This window comes from Lagenorhynchus albirostris, chromosome 2 (genome assembly GCF_949774975.1).
Source record: "Lagenorhynchus albirostris chromosome 2, mLagAlb1.1, whole genome shotgun sequence".
In the NCBI taxonomy this organism is placed as follows: domain Eukaryota; kingdom Metazoa; phylum Chordata; class Mammalia; order Artiodactyla; family Delphinidae; genus Lagenorhynchus; species Lagenorhynchus albirostris.
Genome location: NC_083096.1, coordinates 68,662,867 through 68,680,234, shown reverse-complemented (window position 1 = coordinate 68,680,234; position 17,368 = coordinate 68,662,867). Strand labels below are relative to the sequence as shown.

Genomic DNA, 17,368 nt, shown 5'->3' with positions numbered 1-17,368 from the left:
ATGTGCACATCCAAACAACATTAGGTTTTCCATCTCTTTCCTTTGCTGGCTTCATGGGTTTCTGTCTGCATGCCGGTTGCACATCCTCTCCCACCTCGGCCCTTCTTGTGTCCTTATAGAGGGTCTCCACATCCTCCCTTCTCTCCTTTCCTTTCTCCTCCCCAGAGCCAAGCTATGCGAATCGTCCGGACGGTGGGGCAGGCCTTCGAGGTCTGCCACAAGTTGAGCCTACAGCACACGCAGCAGAATGCCGACGGCCAAGAAGACGGGGAGAGTGAGAGGAACAGCAACAGCTCAGGAGACCCAGGTAGGTCACTGCCGTGGATGTGGATGAACAGGCAGGTAGACACACAGCGTGGGGCAGTGGAAGTGAACAGTGGCCCAGGAATGGGGATGTTCAGGTGGGGAGCGGTCTGGTTTTCATCTTGAGCCAATCCCCAAAAGAAGCCTGTTTCCTCCTGGGTCACAGATTCGGAGTGTGGGGCTATTTCGCCGGCTGGGTGACTTCCTCCGGAGAGGTGGGGAGAAGACAGGCAAAAAGATTGAGAGAATTGGTCAGAGAATCAAAGATTTCTTTGGGATATTTCAGCCCAGTGAACAGTCCTAAGGATCAGCTTATCCTGGCTAGATTTTTGGACTCTGAAAAGTAAATTTCTTCTGAAAACAATTTCCTCCGCATTCAAATTCAGTTGTCTCCCCTCCTCCATCTTACCAGGACCAAGTCCTTAACTCTGAGAGTCCTCTTGGGGTGTGTGTGTGTGTGTGTGTGTGTGTGTGTGTGTGTGTGTGTGTGTGTGTGTGTGTGTGTGTGTGTGTGTGTGTGTGTGTGTGTGTGTGTGTGTGTGTGTGTGTGTGTGTGTGTGTGTGTGTGTGTGTGTGTGTTCGTGCGTGCAGGCAATCAGTTCACTTAAAAAACATTTGATTTTCTCCGTTTCTCTCTGTATTCCAAATTTTCTTTAAGGAATGTGTGTTACTTTTATAACGGAAAATTAAAGATATTTAAACTATCAAACGAAGAATTTAAACTGGATATCAAGAAACACATTTTAAAGGTAGAGCTGTTTATGCTACCAAGTCAGACCCCAAAGAAAATTACCATACAAAAGCAACTTCATAAAACAAATTAGAAAGAAGATAATTACAGTTATCTAAGTAGGTTTTTTGTTTCCTATTTCTAAATTCTATAGTTTTATGAACCCTCAGCATGGACATTATTCCAATATCTCCAATCTTCAAGTCTCATTAAAAGTCAGGAATAAGACAAAGATGTCTTTTATCATCTCTATAATCTAACAGTAAATGTGGGGGGAAAAGTATGAGTATTAGGCAAAAAGTTAATATGGTTTATACATTTTTATGTGGAAAACCCATGAAAATAAACTGAAAGCTATTAGAAATGAAAGAATTTAGTTAAAGAGGTGAGGTCCAATAGATACATATGGATAACTGGTTTTCTATTCCAACAACAACCAGTTGGAAGTCATAGTGGAAGAACATATCCACTAAAATAACAATTTAAAAAGATAAAATGCCTATGAATAATCATAATAAAACATATATGTTTTATATGAAGAAAATCATAAACAATTGGAAAGTTCTTGGTTGGGAAATCTCAACATCATAAAAATGTTAATTCTCCTTACATTAATCTATAAATTTAACATTACAATACAAATTTTTAACAGCAAAGTAGGCACCTTGGTACACTATCATATTCAAAACTTATGGGATACAGATGAAAGAGTGCTCAGAGGAAAATCAAAGCCTTAATTATTTACATTAATAGATGATCAATCATGAAAATCAAATTAATTAAACATTCAATTCAAGAAGTTAGAAAATAGCAAAAGAAATCTCATACTGCAAAAGGCATTATCACAAAGTGGTGAAGAGTAGAGACTCTTGGTTTGCATTCTAGCTGCAGTGGTCACTGGCTGTGTGATTTTGGGCAAGTTCCATAACCTCCTTGTGCCTTAGTTTCCTCTTTTGGAAAAAATAGAAATAACAGTAATGCCTGCCTCATAGAATTTTTGTGTTGATTAGATGAGCAGGTACATTTCAAATGCTGAGTCTGGTGCTTGGCACATGGTAAACACCAAATACATGTTAGCTATTATTATTTTAAAATATGGGAAAAAGCAAGAATAGAAAAAATCCTGGAAGAGATGAGTGATGACAGAGGAGTGGCTTTCCAGGTACAAAAACATATTATAAAGCTATAATAGGTAAAACTGTGCTGATGCATGAATAAGTGCGTGAATGGATCAGAACAGAAAGCTCAGAAATAAACCCAGACACACATGTTGACATAGTGTGTGATAAAGGTAGAATCCCTATGGAGAAAAATGTGGAAATCATTAATTTTGAAAATTCACATGCTTTGACCCCCGAATTACCCTCAAATTCCCTTCAAAGAATTCACGTTAAGGGTAAACCCATACATGTACGAAATAACGCATACATAAAGTTACGTCAGCAAAGAATTTGTTATAAAAGCAAAAAATCGGAAATAGCAAGAGGGGATTTTAAAATAAATTATGGTTACAAATAATGGGATATTACACAGAGTTGGTGTACTCTATGAACTGATAAAAAGTCATCTCCAAGATATTTTGTTGAATTAAAAAAAATCAAGGTGTAGAACTGTGGATATGACACGCTACCAGTTATCCTGTAGAAAAATATATACATGTAAATGAAAGTGTGTGTGTATATATATGTATATATACATATACACATGAAACCATATATGTGCCTACTCTGCATAGAACATCTCCAGAATGATACACAAGACACTGGTTACTGTGGTTCATTCTGCAGAAAGGAACTAGGTGGCGATAGTGGGAGAAAGATGTACTTTTCGTTATACCAGACCTATAGCTGGCCATGTTGCTCAGAGAACAGAAGCTGGTCTGCTCACTTCTGAACTGGAGGATTTGCCCTCAGAGCTGCTAGCTGGAAAAGATTGATACCTTTACGTTATTAACTGTTCTTTGGTGATGCCCTGCTCCCTTGTTGGTGGAGAATCACAGCTAAGCCTCAGAGGCTTTCAAACCCACGGTACCACTAGCAGCCAGGATGCACATATACGAAGAAATTCCAATCAGAAAGTAAAGGGCATTGTCTCTGGTGAAGCCATTTATTCCTGGAGTGAAAGGAGTTGGACATAGGGAGGTTACCTAGAGGTTGAGTGTTTGTAATCTGTTCTTATCATGGAACTCCTGTCTGTGGAGCTTGATCTAGCCTCCGAGCACCTAATCAGAACTAACTTCTCAGCCATTTGCTAAAGAGGTCAGGATGGTATGGTTTGGCCTTTTGGAGAGAAGAGCTGGATAACATTTCATATAGACTATTCTGAGGGGTAGGTCCTCTTTCCCTCCTGCAGCGGGAGCTACTCCTTCCTTCCCCTTCTAGACCCTGCAGGGGTCTTCTGGGTGGGGGTGGGTTGATATGATTTCCTGTGATACTAGGCAGGATTCTCTCTGGGGGTGAGTAGAGATTCCAGTAGGGATCCCTTCCTATCCTTTTCTCCGTCTTGTCTCCCCCCACTCCTCCCCTAGCACCCTGAGTGTATCGGGTGCCCTCCAGCCGTTGTCAATGCCGTTCCATCTGCCGGTGGTTCCTGCATTTACCCCAGGCAGCCATTCTACTTATCCTTCACTGTCCTGTCTTCTGGGGAGCCTGCCTTCCAGCTTCCACTGTCCCATTCTCTTCCTCTCCCCTTCCCGAAAATTTAAACATTTTTTTCCTCCAGGTTCCTATGTTCTTTTCACTCCTGGCTGATGCTGTTAACATTAGCATTTAGCCCACTGTCTACCAGATACATAGTGTCCTCCTGTCTTCAGTAGAGTGCAAGCTCTGGGAGGGTAGGGACTGTTCCTGGCATAATAAATACTTGTTGAATAAACTGGTAAACCTGGTCAGTGATTGTGGCAAGGGATGTGTGTCATTTTAGTCATTGTCAACAGCATTTATTCAGTGCTTCCTCTGTGCCACAATGAGCATGGAGATTGAGTAGAAATTTCAGCAGGGAGTGACTTCTAAACAGTCCCCTTGATGAAGAACGATGACCTTGGTTTGGGGGGAGTAGGTAGCATTGAGGTGATATAGCCGAGAGGGTAAGGCTGGAAGGCTGAAGAGCGTACTGATGGTGATGAGTGATGGTGGCTGGCTGCAGCTAGAGACCAACGTGGCTACGCTCTTCTGACTAATAGGTGGTCAGCGTCGAGATAATGGGCCCATCAGCTACATGCACCTCTCCTTTTATAACCTTTTTGGTGATCATTTTTTCAAATTACAGTAATATACGTGAGATTTCATCTATTTGGCACCTTCTGTATACCATTCTCCCTGAGAAGAATGTAACTGACGTTCATTTTAGGGAAATGAAACATCTCGGTTCATTTTAGGGAAATCTGTCAGGCCCAGTGTAGTTGCTTCAGAGTTTAAGATGTCAAAGCACTGAGTATATATCTCTTTAAGGAGGTCAAGCGTGGGGTGGATATGCTCTCCATATATCGTGTTGGCGTCTCTGCAGAGTAAAGGGAGTGGTAGGGGCTCTCCCCAACTCATGTAAGGGAGAATATGGCCTGGGGAGTGATGTAAATTGTATTTTTCAGGGAGATACACACACACATACACACACACACACACCCCATTTTAAGGAATTGGCTCATGTGATTGTGGAGGTGTGGCCAGTCCAAAATCTGCAGGGTGGGCTCCAGGCTGGAAGTCCAGGAAAGAGCTGCAGTTCCAATCTAAAGGTGGTCTGCTGGTACAGTTCCCTCTTCTTGCAGGGAGGTCAGTCTTTGTTCTGTTAAGACCTTCAACTGATTGGTTGAAGCCCACCTACATCATGGAGGGTAACATGCTTGACTCAGAGTCTACTGATTTAAATGTTTACTCTCGTGCGAAAAATACCTCAGCACGATATCTAGAATAATGTTTGGTCAAATATCTGGGCACCACGGCCCAGGCACATTGGCACACAAAAGTAACCATCACAGAAATGAAAAGGCAGGGTGGCATTTTGGAGAGACTGTTGGACCAGCAGACTAGAGAAGCAGCTGAGAGTCTGGGTCCTGGCACCTGAACAGCTGGGCTTGGATCCTAACTCTACCACTTCTCAGCCGGGTGACCCTCAGCAAACTTTATAGTCTCTCTGGATCATTCTTATCTGCTAGGTGTTGGGAGATAATGCATGTCAATCAGCATCGTGCCTAGCCTGTAATACACTCTAAATACATGTTAGCTATTAGCCAGTTCTCCAGTTCAGAGTCTCAACTACGTAACCCCATCTATGCAGTGGGGGCAGTGGCCAAGAAGATCTCTGAAGTCCCATGATTTCATGACAGATCCACGTTAAATGATTAATCAGGTGCCCTCTGAACGCCGTGTAGTGCCACTGCCGTGAAGTGCGACTGCCGTGAAGTGAAACCTACTTTGAGTATCAGTGCTTGGAATTCTACAGATCTGAGATGGGAAATGTTTTCTTATCAAGCCCCGTAGTCACTTCCCTTTTACAGCCCCACTTGCTTCCATACTGTCTATAAACTGCTAGGAACACGTTCCTTTTTTCCATAAATGCTTCACCCAGAAGACTTTATTGACTCCATTAGGATTTTTCTCTGTAACGGGGCACCTTGAAGCTCCACAGTGGAACTGTCGGTCGGCAGGTTTTCTTTTCCTTTTAACAAGAATCTTGCTTCCACGTTAGGGCGCTTTCATTTAATGCAGTGTTTATCTTTCCAGCGGAGCTGCCCCAGGCAGGCCGTTTGTCATGCAGAGGAAACTTGTTTACTCTGGAGGAATTGGAAAGTGCGGAGGCTTTGCTGTCTTCTTTGATGTCTTGTCAGCCCTTTCCCTTCTGGGTTTCGGGAGTGCTTTTAATGAAGGTCCTCACTTTCATTGTGTGTGCCGCCCCTCTCTCCCTTTCTCTGCCTGCCTTTCTTTCCTCCCTCATTCTTCCCACCGTTCCCTACCCTGGGGGAGATTTATCTTTTGTATGTTTTGGCAGCAGCTGTCCTTGGCCAGTACCCGGGGCTCAGAGCCAGGTGGGGCCACTGCCCCTGTTCCTCTTGCCTTGCTTTGCCCTGTGCAGTTTCTTTGACTCCTGGAGTGGGTTTCCTGGGAGAGATCCCGTTCCCCTGGAGGCGTCCCTCTTCCCACGGCAGCAGACAATCCAACGTGGGGAAGGGCTTGGAGCCCTTTGGAGATTAGAGCTTCTTAGAAATAAAACCCTTGCCATGTAGACAGTGAGCAGTGGATTCAGGAGTATTTACTGTGTACCTGTTACATCTGCTGGACCTGGGCATCTGGCTTATTCAAGCAAGCACACCACTGACCTTGTGTCACTTCCACGCTCCCACCACACCTGCTCTTCCATCTCGTCAGGCCGCCACTGCCTGATCCTTCGGTTCTCCTGAGTTTCAGTTCCCTTCCTTCATTCAGCAGATGTTTATCGAGTTTCCGCATATGCCAGGCTCGATTCTGGGGATACTGTGAACAAGACAAGGTTTCCGCTGGCGAGGAGCTCACACTGAAAGTTGGGGTGGGGGATCAAACAGATGACAAATAAGACCATTTTAGGGGATGTCGATGCAATGAAGAAGATAAAGCAGGGTGGCTGAGACTACAGGTGGAAGCAGTGAGCCTGTTGGGAGACGAGGTGGTGCAATGGTTAAAAGCACCAAGCCTGGAGCCAGACTGGCAGGCTTTGAGCCCCAGCTCCAGCCTTACCAGCTCTGTGCCTCAGTTTCTTTATCTGTCAAATGGGGATAATAATAGTGCTTAACTCTCAGGGTGGTTCTAAGGATAAATGAGTTAAGACATGTAAATCCCTTAAACTAGTGCCTGGAACACAGTAAGCACTATTTGAGTTTAAGCTATTGCTGTTGCAATTTTGAGGCAAAAAGTGGCCATTTCAAGTACTTTTGGACTGAGCTGATAATCCTTTTTATTTTAACCATTTTATTTTGAGGTATAATTGACATGTAAAAAGTTCTACATTCATCCAACAGTACCTGTCCATTTTGCCCTGTGACGCTGGTCCATTACACATCTGTGGTCCCCAGACTTGGCCCCAGGCTACTTTGCCGTTCAGCAGTCCTTCTGCCTTTCCCTTATCCCCAGTTTCCGTCTTGGTGGACCATGTTCTTCTCCTGTCTGAGATTAACCTATTCACTGCCTCTGCTTTTCCCTTCATCTCGCCTCTTCCTAAACCCTGAGCCATCAGCTCTCTCCTAAATCATCATCTGAATCTTCTACTGTGCTGACTTTGCCCCCCACTGCAAATAGATAAGGTCAAGTCTTTTCCATCATAAAAAAAACAAAAATCAAACCTTCCTTGTCCCTGCATCTCTCCCAGCCTATCTCTTTCCTCTCCATAGTCAAGCTTCTTGTGAGACACATTCATACTCATTGTCTACCCCACCCTCGCCATTAGCCCTTCAACCTCCAGTGATCTGGTGTCTGCTGCCTGCCAGCCCTTCCTGAAACGACCAGTCCAGGTCACTGAAGGGCCACCCAGTCAGCAAATTGAACCAGCCTTTGTCTGCAGTGTGCACCACTGAGAATGAAGCACTCCCCTTCCCCAGCTTCTGGGGCCCTCCACCGCCACCCCGCACTCTTTCCTTTTTTCTCCGCTAGCTGCTTTCCAGCATCCTTTGTAGGTTCTCCTTTCTACCTACCCCTCAGGTGTGGGGATTTTCTCCTGGGATTGGTCCCTTTGCTCTTTTTTGACTGCCCATGGTTTTAACTCCAGCCCAGACCTTTTTCTTGAACTCTCCACTTACGGATAGTGGCTATCTCCAGTTAGCTGCTACGGACTCTCCCAAGTTCATTCTCTTACCCACAATCCTCCTTCTCCAACATTTTCCCTAAAGGATGCCAGTCTCTACTCAGTCACCTAAATCAGAGTTTTAAAACTCATTCTACATGTATTCCTCTCTCTCTCCCTCCCCATCTCCTCCTCTCTCCCTCTTTCCCTCCCCCTTCCCCGCCCGCAGACAGTTGGTTACCAAGTCCAGTGATTTCTGCACCCCTGAAGGTATTTCAGATTTGTCCCCTCTGTTCTGTCTTATGCCACCTCTTTAGCTTAAGCCCTCATCTTTCTCCCCTAGAGTATTGCTTTCTATCGTGTCCCTTATAGATCTATCCTCCACATCATCCCTAGGTGAAATTTGAAAACATGAAAATCTTTTGGTATTACTTCACCTGCTTGCCTTCCTTCAAGATCAGATCCTGACGCTTCCTGGTCAGGTCCCTCCCGCAGAGTCATTTGCAGTGTCTCCAACCATGCTGTGGACTTCTGTACCTCTGTGTCTTTGCCCCTGCCTTGCCTTCTGCCTAGAGTGCCTTCCATGGCCTCCCCTCCCCTCTGCCTGCTTCTTCACCTGCCTTAGCTGGTACTCCTTCCTCAGGAGGTGTTTCCCCTCTGCACAGGCTTCTCTAACACCCGCCTGACTTAGATGTTCCTCTTCTGTTGTCCTGCACCCTGGATAGCTCCCTCATAGGTGATACAGCCTCATGCTGCATCTGTGGTTTACGTCTGTTTCTTCCATCAGGCTGGGGAAGCATTGAAAGCACAGATTTTGCTTATTCATCTGTATGCCCAGTGGACTTCTTTTGTATACAGGGTTCTTAACAAATACTTACTGAGTAGATGAATGAAATCAGCATATGTCTAGAGACTATTCAGTGTATCCAGTATAAATAAACAGTTTAAAAAGCACCACCCCCTACCCCAAGTTCAGTCTTACCTGTCCCTATTACAATTTGAAATCCATAGTGCCCAATCCTGTAAGTTTCCTGGTTTTACCAGAAGATTTTCGTATCATTTCTTGTCCCTTGGGCTTGTCGCTATCAGGAACATTGCAAATACCAGATTTTGTCCCTTGTCTGATAGGACCTGCAGAAGACCGTTTGCTGTGGGTCCCTTTTCGAGATGTTGTGTTATCTGATACACTGACAGGCACACACACAATAATAATATCCCTCCGTCTAGGTTGTTCTTTCTCTCTACCCCAGCTTTACCCCCCCGGTTCTAACAGATCTGTTACTATACAGGCATACCTAGGAGATATCGCGAGTTCAGTTTCAGACCACAGCAATAAAATGAATATTGCAATAAAGCGAGTAGCACAAAGTTTTTGGTTTCCCAACGCACATAAAAGTTATCTTTACACTATACTGTAGTCTGTTAAGTGTACAATAGTATTATATGTAAAAAACTGTACATACTTTTAAAATACTTCATTGCTAACAAATACTATCATCTGAGCAAACCGTAATCTTTTTGCTAGTGGAGGGTTTTGCCTCAGTGTTGATGGGTGCTGACTGATTAGGGTGGTGGGTGCTAAGGTGCGAGGTGGGGCGGGCTGGGACAGTTTCTTAAAATAAGGCATCAGTGAAGTTGGCCACATTGGTTGACGCTCCTTTCACAAACAATTTCTCTGTAGCCGGCAATGCTGTTTTATAGCATTTTACCCACAGTAAAACTTCTTTCAGTATTGGAGTCAATCCTCTCAAACCCCGCCACTGCTTTATCAACTAAGTTTATGTAATATTCTAGATCCTTTATTGGCATTTCAACAGTCTTTACACATCGTTGCCAGAAGTAGATTCCATCTCACGAAACCACTTTCTTTGCTTATCCATACGAAGCAGTTCCTCATCTGTTCAAGTTTTATCATGACATTGCAGCAATTCAGTCACATCTTCAGGCTCCCCTTCTAATGCTAGTTCTCTTGCTGTTTGCACCACATCTGCAGTTATTTCCTCCACTGAAGTCTTGAACCCCTCAGAGTCATCCATGAAGGTTGGGATCAACTTCTTCCAAAATCCTGTTCATGTTGACATTTTGGCCTCTTCCCATGGATCACGGATGTTCTTAATGGTGTCTAGAATGGTGCATCTTTTCCAGAAGATCTTCAAGTTATTTTGCCCAGATCCATCAGGAGAATTGCTATTTATGGCAGCTGTAGCCTTATGAAATGTATTTCCTAAATAATAAGACTTGAAAGTTGAAATTACTCCTTGATCCATGGGCTGCAGAACGGATGCTGTGCTAGCAGGCGTGAAAACATTAATCTCATTGTACCTCTCCATCAGAGCTCTTGGGTGACCAGGTGCATTGCCAATGAGCAGTAATAATTTGAAAAGAATCTTTTTCTCTGAGCAGTAGGTCTCAACAGTGGTCTTAAAATATTCAGTAAACCATGTTGTCGACAGATGTGCTGTCATCCAGGCTTTGTTGTTCCATGTGTAGGGCACAGGCAGAGTAGATTTAGCGTAATTCTTAAGGGCCCTAGGATTTTCGGAGTGGTAAATAAACATTGGCTTCAACTTCAAGTTGAAGTCACTGGCTGTATTAGCTCCTAAAGAGCGTCAGCCTGTCCTTCGAAGCTTTGAAGCCAGTCATTGACTTCTCCTCTCTAGCTATGAAAGTCCTGAATGACAGCATCTTCCCAATATGAGGCTGTTTCCTCTACATGGAAAATCTGTTGTTTAGTGTAGACACCTTCATTAATGATCTTAGCTAGATCTTCTGGGTAACTTGCCACAGCTTCTACCTCAGCACTTGCAGCTTCACCTTGCACTTTTTCCTTATGGTTATGGCTTCTTTCCTTAAACCTCATGAACCAACCTCTGCTAGCTTCAAACTCTTCTTCTGTAGCTTCCTACCTTCTCTTAGCCTTCATAGAATTTAAGAGAGTTAGGGCCTTGCTCTGGGTTAGGCATTCACAACTTGGCTAACTGTTGCAAGAGGCCTTGCTTTTGACCTATTTTGGCTTTCAACACGCCTTCCTCACTAAGCTTAATCATATCTAGCTTTTGATTTAAGATGAGAGACATGTGACTCTTCCTTTCACTTGAACACTTGAGGCCAGTGTAAGGTTATTAATTGGCCTAATTTCCATATTGTTGTGTCTTAGAGAATAGGGAGGCCCAAGGAAAGGAAGAGAGATGGGCAGGGTCGGGGGGGGGGTGGGAGTGGCTAGCAAGTGAAGCAGTCAGAGCACATTAAGTTCACTGTCTTATATGAGTACAGTTTATGGTGCCCCCACATAATTATAAGCAAAGATCGCTGATCACAGATCATCATAACAAATAATGGATAGCACCTAATAACAGATAATGAGAAAGTTTGAAATATTGTGAGAATTACCAAAATGTGACACAGACACAAAGTAGGCAAATGCTGTTGGAAAAATGGTGCCAGTAGACTTGCTCAATGCAGGTTTGCCACAAACCTTCAGTTTGTAAAAATGAAATATCTGTAAAGTGCAATAAAATAGGTATGCTTGTACTCTCTACCCGTTAGCTGTACTAAATCTATAAGACTCCAAATGTGATCCTCAAAGAGCCCACTGAGTGGCAGGAAGTCTCTCAAAAAGCAGTCCCATAGTTGGTGACTTCATGTACGTCAGGCTTGGTTTGGGAACTCCACTAGTACAAAGAAAATGGTTGAGAAGTGTGTTTTTTAATGACTCCCCCAGAAGCAGAGCTAGAACCTAAGAGATTTTCCAATCCCTTCTGGGCTCCTGGCCTGGGCATCTCCAGACCCTCTGGAGGGCTGCTTAGTTCTTGTCATTAGGATCTCCAGGGGTGAGGGGCAGCCTCCTCTTATAGCCCACTTCCCCGTTCTGCTACCCTGTCGTGACACTGTTGCCTTTGTTAGTGTCTACTGAGCACCTCCTCTGTGCTAGATCCTTGGGAGCCATGAATGAAATACACCCTTGGTCTCAAGACCAGAAGGGCACAGTTGCTATCACGTGCTAATTAAATGCACTGACAGATGGATGCCCGGTGCTGTAGGAGCCAGTCCCTCCTGATGACTGATGGAGATCTCTCCTCAAACGCAGGCCCAGTTCACCCTGCTCACTCCTCTGCGGGCAAGGAGACTCAGAGGCTCAGTTCCCAACACCATCCACCTACTAAGAAATAGTCACGAGTTATCCATCGGCCTCCCTCTCACAGGATCAACCTCCTCATCGTCAGGAAGGTCACTTCTGGGTGCAGGAGATGGTAGGAAGTAGCCCACTCCCTATGTTCCTGCCGGCTGCTTTACAAAGGAGCAGAAGAGCTGCCCTGCCAGGCCATGGTCCAGAGCCCTCCTTTCTGTTACATGCCATTGCAACCCTTAGCAGTCCGTCTCCCAGCTCCCAGAGCAGAAAGGAGGAAAACCAAGCACACCGTTGGCTTTCTAAATACCGCCTTGCTTCCCCCGATGACTCGTATGGGTTTGCATGAGAAGACGTGTTAGGACTATTTGTTCTACAAGGCGGGCCCTCAAATGACCAAAGCCTGGCTCCCTGGGTCGGCCTTAGGGTTAGGGAATCAACTCTTCATACTTGCTACTTACATTAGCCTGTACAGTTTTACAATTGGTGCTTGGTCTCTGAAGCCTTTTAAGAAGTTTTATTTGAAGACAGTAGTGATGAACCTAATCCCAAATGTAGAGGAAAAAAAAAATGTTTCCTGGGAAATGCCTGAGAATTGCCAGGTGTTTTTATAGAGCCCAGGAAAGAGAGAGGAACAGGGAATGAAGAAAAATAAGAAACAGTAGGAATTTCATACACGTGCTGAGCGTGTGATCAAAGACATGGTCACTGTCTTCGGTAGGAAGGGGCAAGTGGGAAATAGACAAGACAAGGCATGAAAACCAGCCACCTGTCTCTCTTCTGCCACTGCTGCCTTCACCAGGGCCCTTCCCTAGCTTTTGCTCCTGAGGGACGGTCAGAGGCAGGCTCTGAGGATGGGAGACTGATGTACTGTGTGGGATGGGGCCTCGGATCTCCTTGTCCTTATTTTTCAGGCCTGCAACCCTCCCACCCACCCAACTTAGCCTCTATACAGTTGAAGGAACTGGGGCCCAGGGAGTGAGGTGATTTACCCCTTATCTGACAGCCCGTTAGGAGCATGGCAAAGCAGTCATGGGCAGACTTGAGGAAATGGTGTCTGTTTCTGGACTTTAAAAGGATATTAAAATGAGAACATCTTACTGGATTGGAAATGTAACAGACTTGAGTGAAAAGATATGTGAAAACGTTACAAAGCCAGTGGCGTCCCTAGGTGTGACACAACTGAAAACTAAAGTGTTGGGCAAGTAGGACGTTGTCCTTAGTGTGACTGTACCCCTTCCCTACCCTCTCTGTTGTCCCTGTAGGCCGCCAGCTCACCGGAGCCGAGAGGGCCTCCACGGCCACTGCAGAGGAGACGGACATCGATGCCGTCGAGGCGCCGCTCCCAGGGAATGAGGCCCTGGAGTTCAGCCGAGGTGTGACTGACCTCGACGCGGTAGGGAAGGAAGGAGACTCCCATACAGACTCCAAGGTAAGCCGGAGGTGGCCCACCCAGGCGGTCTGCACGCACACCACCTCCCAGAGCAGTCTGTGTCACAGCCTCAGCCACTGTCGGTCACCTCTTAGCGCCTGCTGGGTCACCTTTAGGGTGAGGCGCTCCCCAGCACCGTGGCGGTTCCAGCACACGTTTTACTTCCCTTCAGAGGGGCCTGACTTCTAGAGATTCAGTCCCCGTGCGTTGATGCTGGACGCTGCTGCGTGTCAGGATGCCACAGAGCTCATTCCCGATGCGTGCCACCCTCCAGGGTCCCATCAGCACTGGGTCCCCTTCTTCCCAGTGGAGGCCCCACCTTGAATGGCACCTTGTCGCTGCACAATACCTGTGCATGGCTAATCCTTGCACAATGTGACATGATCCCCGGGGGCTCAGCTGAAGGAGCAGAGTGAGTTAGGGCTGCCTCTGCCTGCAGCCAGCGGTTGTGTGCCTTTGATGCTCCTGGGGAGGCTGGAGATTGGCCCCTTGGAGGTTAGAAACTGCCAGCCCACCTCAGGCGTCAATTTCAACCTCGTATCTTACGGGTGAGATGATGGCCGCCCTCAAGGAGTTCCTGATAGGATCCAGGTTAAGAAACTAAGAACCTCCAACCCGAAGACAAAACAACCCCCCCCGCACCCCCCTCACCCCTGCCAACAGGAGGAAAATACTGACAAATTCCCCTTCCTGTAGATTCCCTGCCAGTTGCCTGTATCAGGAGTGCCTCTTTCCTCACCATGCAATGCCTTTTCTCAAGTGGAAGTCGTCAGGCTAGTTCATCGGAAGGAGAAACCTGTCTAGTTTGAAGGGCAATGTTGTTCCCGATTGTCTGCCTGATATCTTCTTTGGTGCCCAGTTTGTACTCTGCAAGTGGCAAAAGCCCTCTGTCACTGGGTGCTTCCTCTTGCACATCGGAAAAAGGACCAGCAGCAGAGCTGCCAGAAATCAAATTCAACCCTGTGCTTGAATTCTCTGGCTCACAGAAACCGTCTTAATGAAAGTGTCCAACTACCAGGAGGGAGACAGGAGGGAAGGGAATAGAAACTGCTTTCCCCTTTCAGAGAGAGGATCGCTCCAGACCACTATCTGTGTCCCGACTTGCTTCCCCGGTGGCTCTCACTGTGAGAGGAGGCCGTGCTGGGCTGGAGCACCTCCCTCACCTGTGGCCAGCCCAGGAGAACCCTGCAGAGCCTGGAAGAGGGAGCCCTAAGAACACAACAAAGTAAAGATAGAAGCCGCCCCGTAGTGGGGTAGTAGGTAGCTATCTTTCATAGAGACAGAACCTCAAGTGACTCAACAACATGGTATAGTTGGAAGCTATGGGCAAGTGATAGGATGATCTCAGCTGCCTGGTCTCCCATCACATGGCATCAGTAACTCAGGTGTCCAGATAGGGTTTTCTGACTCTGTGGTCCCAGCCCAGGCCATCAGATCATCATCTCCTCTGTGGGAGTCTGTCCACATTTCCACTGAAGACGTAGCATTGCGGCTTCCCGGGTGGCGCAGTGGTTAGGAATCCGCCTGCCAATGCAGGGGACGCAGGTTCCAGCCCTCGTCCGGGAGGATCCCACATGCCGCGGAGCAGCTAAGCCCGTGCGCCACAACAGTAAGCCTGCGCTCTAGAGTCTGAGAGCCACAACTCCTGAGTCTGTGTGCCACAACTACTGAAGCCCACGTGCCTAGAGCCCATGCTCTGGAAAGGAGGCCACTGCCATGAGAAGCCCGCACAATGAAGAGTAGTCCCGCAACTAGAGAAAGCCCACGCACAGCAATGAAGACCCAGTGCAGCCAAAAAAAAAAAAAAAAAAAAAAAAAGACGTAGCATTTCCAGCTCTTGGTTAAAAGTGGGCCATTTTGGGCTTCCCTGGTGGCGCAGTGGTTGAGAGTCCGCCTGCCGATGCAGGGGACGCGGGTTCGTGCCCCGGTCAGGGAAGGTCCCGCATGCCGTGGAGCGGCTGGGCCCGTGAGCCATGGCCGCTGAGCCTGCGCGTCCGGAGCCTGTTGCTCCGCGGCGGGAGAGGCCACGGCAGTGAGAGGCCCGTGTACCGCAAAAAAAAAAAAAAAAAAAAAAAAAGCGGGCCATTTCACCCCACCCTCCTACACGCTACAGGCAGAGTGAGGCCCCTAAAGGTGGCGCCTGCCCAGGGTCACGCCGTGTCTCCTCTTCTCCGCCAGGTCTCAGCCCGCCCCCAGGAGCCCGTGCTGACAGCCTCGCCCAAGATGCTTCTTCCCTCTTCTTCCTCGAAGCCCCCGGGCTTGGGCGCGGGCACGCCGCTGTCCACCCAGCACCAGATGCAGCTCCTCCAGCAGCTCCTCCAGCAGCAGCAGCAACAGACACAAGTGGCTGTGGCCCAGGTTCTCCTCAGCCTCCTCCCTACTTCGCAGGCTCCACTCTCATGGGCTTGACGCGCCTTCCTTAGCGAGGGGCACAGGGCAGGTTTACAACCTAGCGAGCTGTGAGGGATGGCTCCCGCTGTTGGGTCGTTGCTTGTTGAGCAATGGGGGCGGCAGGGAGGGGAGAGATGGGGGACGCGGTAGAAATGGGAAGAAGTGTTTTGGCTTCCCGTGTACCCCCGCTCTGAGTTGGGCTTGGCTGGCTTGGCTGGATGTTGTTGGATAATGATTTGAACTGACTAAGGAACAAGATGCACATAATTTCACCCTTCCTTTCCTACCTTCATTTGCTGGTGTTTGGGGTGGGAAGGGACGCCTCTGGAGTCAGGACAGATGTGACTTTGTGATACCACTCTTAAAAGAGTTTAAAGTGTGAATTTGTCCCAAACACCCTTGCAGAAGCCACCACCCTGGAAACCTCGTCCATAGGGATTTCCATGCCTCTGTTAGTCATCTACGCATTCCAGGAAGGATTTTTTTTTTTTTTAAAGATTTCTCCAAGCAGAATTTGATACCATACTGGCCTGGAGTTCATTATATTGGGATTTAACTGACAGGAACGTAGGCGTAGTATTTGAGCCATAATGAGAAGACTTGGCTTAGATTTCAGGAGCCAAGTGCTGTGTGAGCCCTGAAGACGTGTTGCGCTGCTGCTGCCTTAGAAAGGAGGGGTGAGCTGATTTCCCTGCTGCTTTTAGCAGGGATGCCTCTCGCTTGCTTTCTGTGCAGGGCATGGTAGAGTCCACATCTTCCTTGGAACTTGTGAGTCCGAGCTTCATCTTCTCTATGGGCCATCGGGGAATAGTGAAGACACAATCATTTGTACCGTTTACAGGCTGAATTCTGTGGTAGGAGTCAGACAGGGTGAGGACCTGGGTGGGTAGGTGCTGACAGTGAGGAGGAAGGTAGGGTCTTCAGGCTTTGGAGAGTTGGTGAGAGATCGGGAAAGGCAGCTCTATTCTACGTCTGGTCAACCAGGCTGGCCTTCTGCGTTCTTGAATGAGAACACGAAGACTTCTCTAGGGAGCTCTTATTGATCCTCATCGTTTCTTCTCCTTACTCGTCTCGTGACCCTTGGGTGGAGTGAACCACCCAGGCGGAGCCGTCCTTTCCAACACATACCCCTTGAGGAAGCAGCCAGCAGCCCACCCAGAACGATGCAATGACCTGGGTCTTGAGAAGACCTTCTTTGTAACAGTCTCACCCTGACCTGGGCCTGAGGCCCAGCCTCATGGGTGCCTTTTGCAGCCAGGTTTCAAGAGAGTAAAATCAGTAGGGCACTGCTTCCAAGGGATTTGAACCTTTTTAAAAATCCAGACCATGAACCCAAAAGGATGCGTGCTAATTCTAGGAGGATTCGCAGGTGTTCCCAAAACAGCAACAAAGAGGAGGAATGTCATTAATGGCTTCTTATATTTGGGGGAAAAATCATCGCCTTTTGTCAGATAACACAGTTCATCTCCTCTAGTTACTAACGGAGTGGCTGTCCCGAGAATCCCCTCCTCCCAGGTGTGACGGCTGACAGGAGCAGAAAGCCGGCGTGCTGCAGCACGGGGCCATTCAGCAACTCATGTCATTTCCAAAGTTTCCCATTAAATATAAATCCATCCTCCAGCCATGATACTTTTCTCCTTCA

General features: G+C 47.2%; 1 protein-coding gene across 3 annotated transcripts in view; it reads left to right on the top strand.

Moving 5' to 3' along the window:
• LOC132515877 (carboxyl-terminal PDZ ligand of neuronal nitric oxide synthase protein-like) overlaps nt 1–17,368 on the top strand; it is a 306,848-nt gene that overhangs the window by 263,380 nt on the left and 26,100 nt on the right. For all 3 annotated transcript variants that reach the window (XM_060142236.1, XM_060142235.1, XM_060142233.1), the window contains exons 6-8: nt 166–307; nt 13,169–13,335; nt 15,514–15,693. In XM_060142236.1, the coding sequence (XP_059998219.1) occupies nt 166–307; nt 13,169–13,335; nt 15,514–15,693 (489 nt within the window). The remainder of the gene's footprint in view (nt 1–165; nt 308–13,168; nt 13,336–15,513; nt 15,694–17,368) is intronic.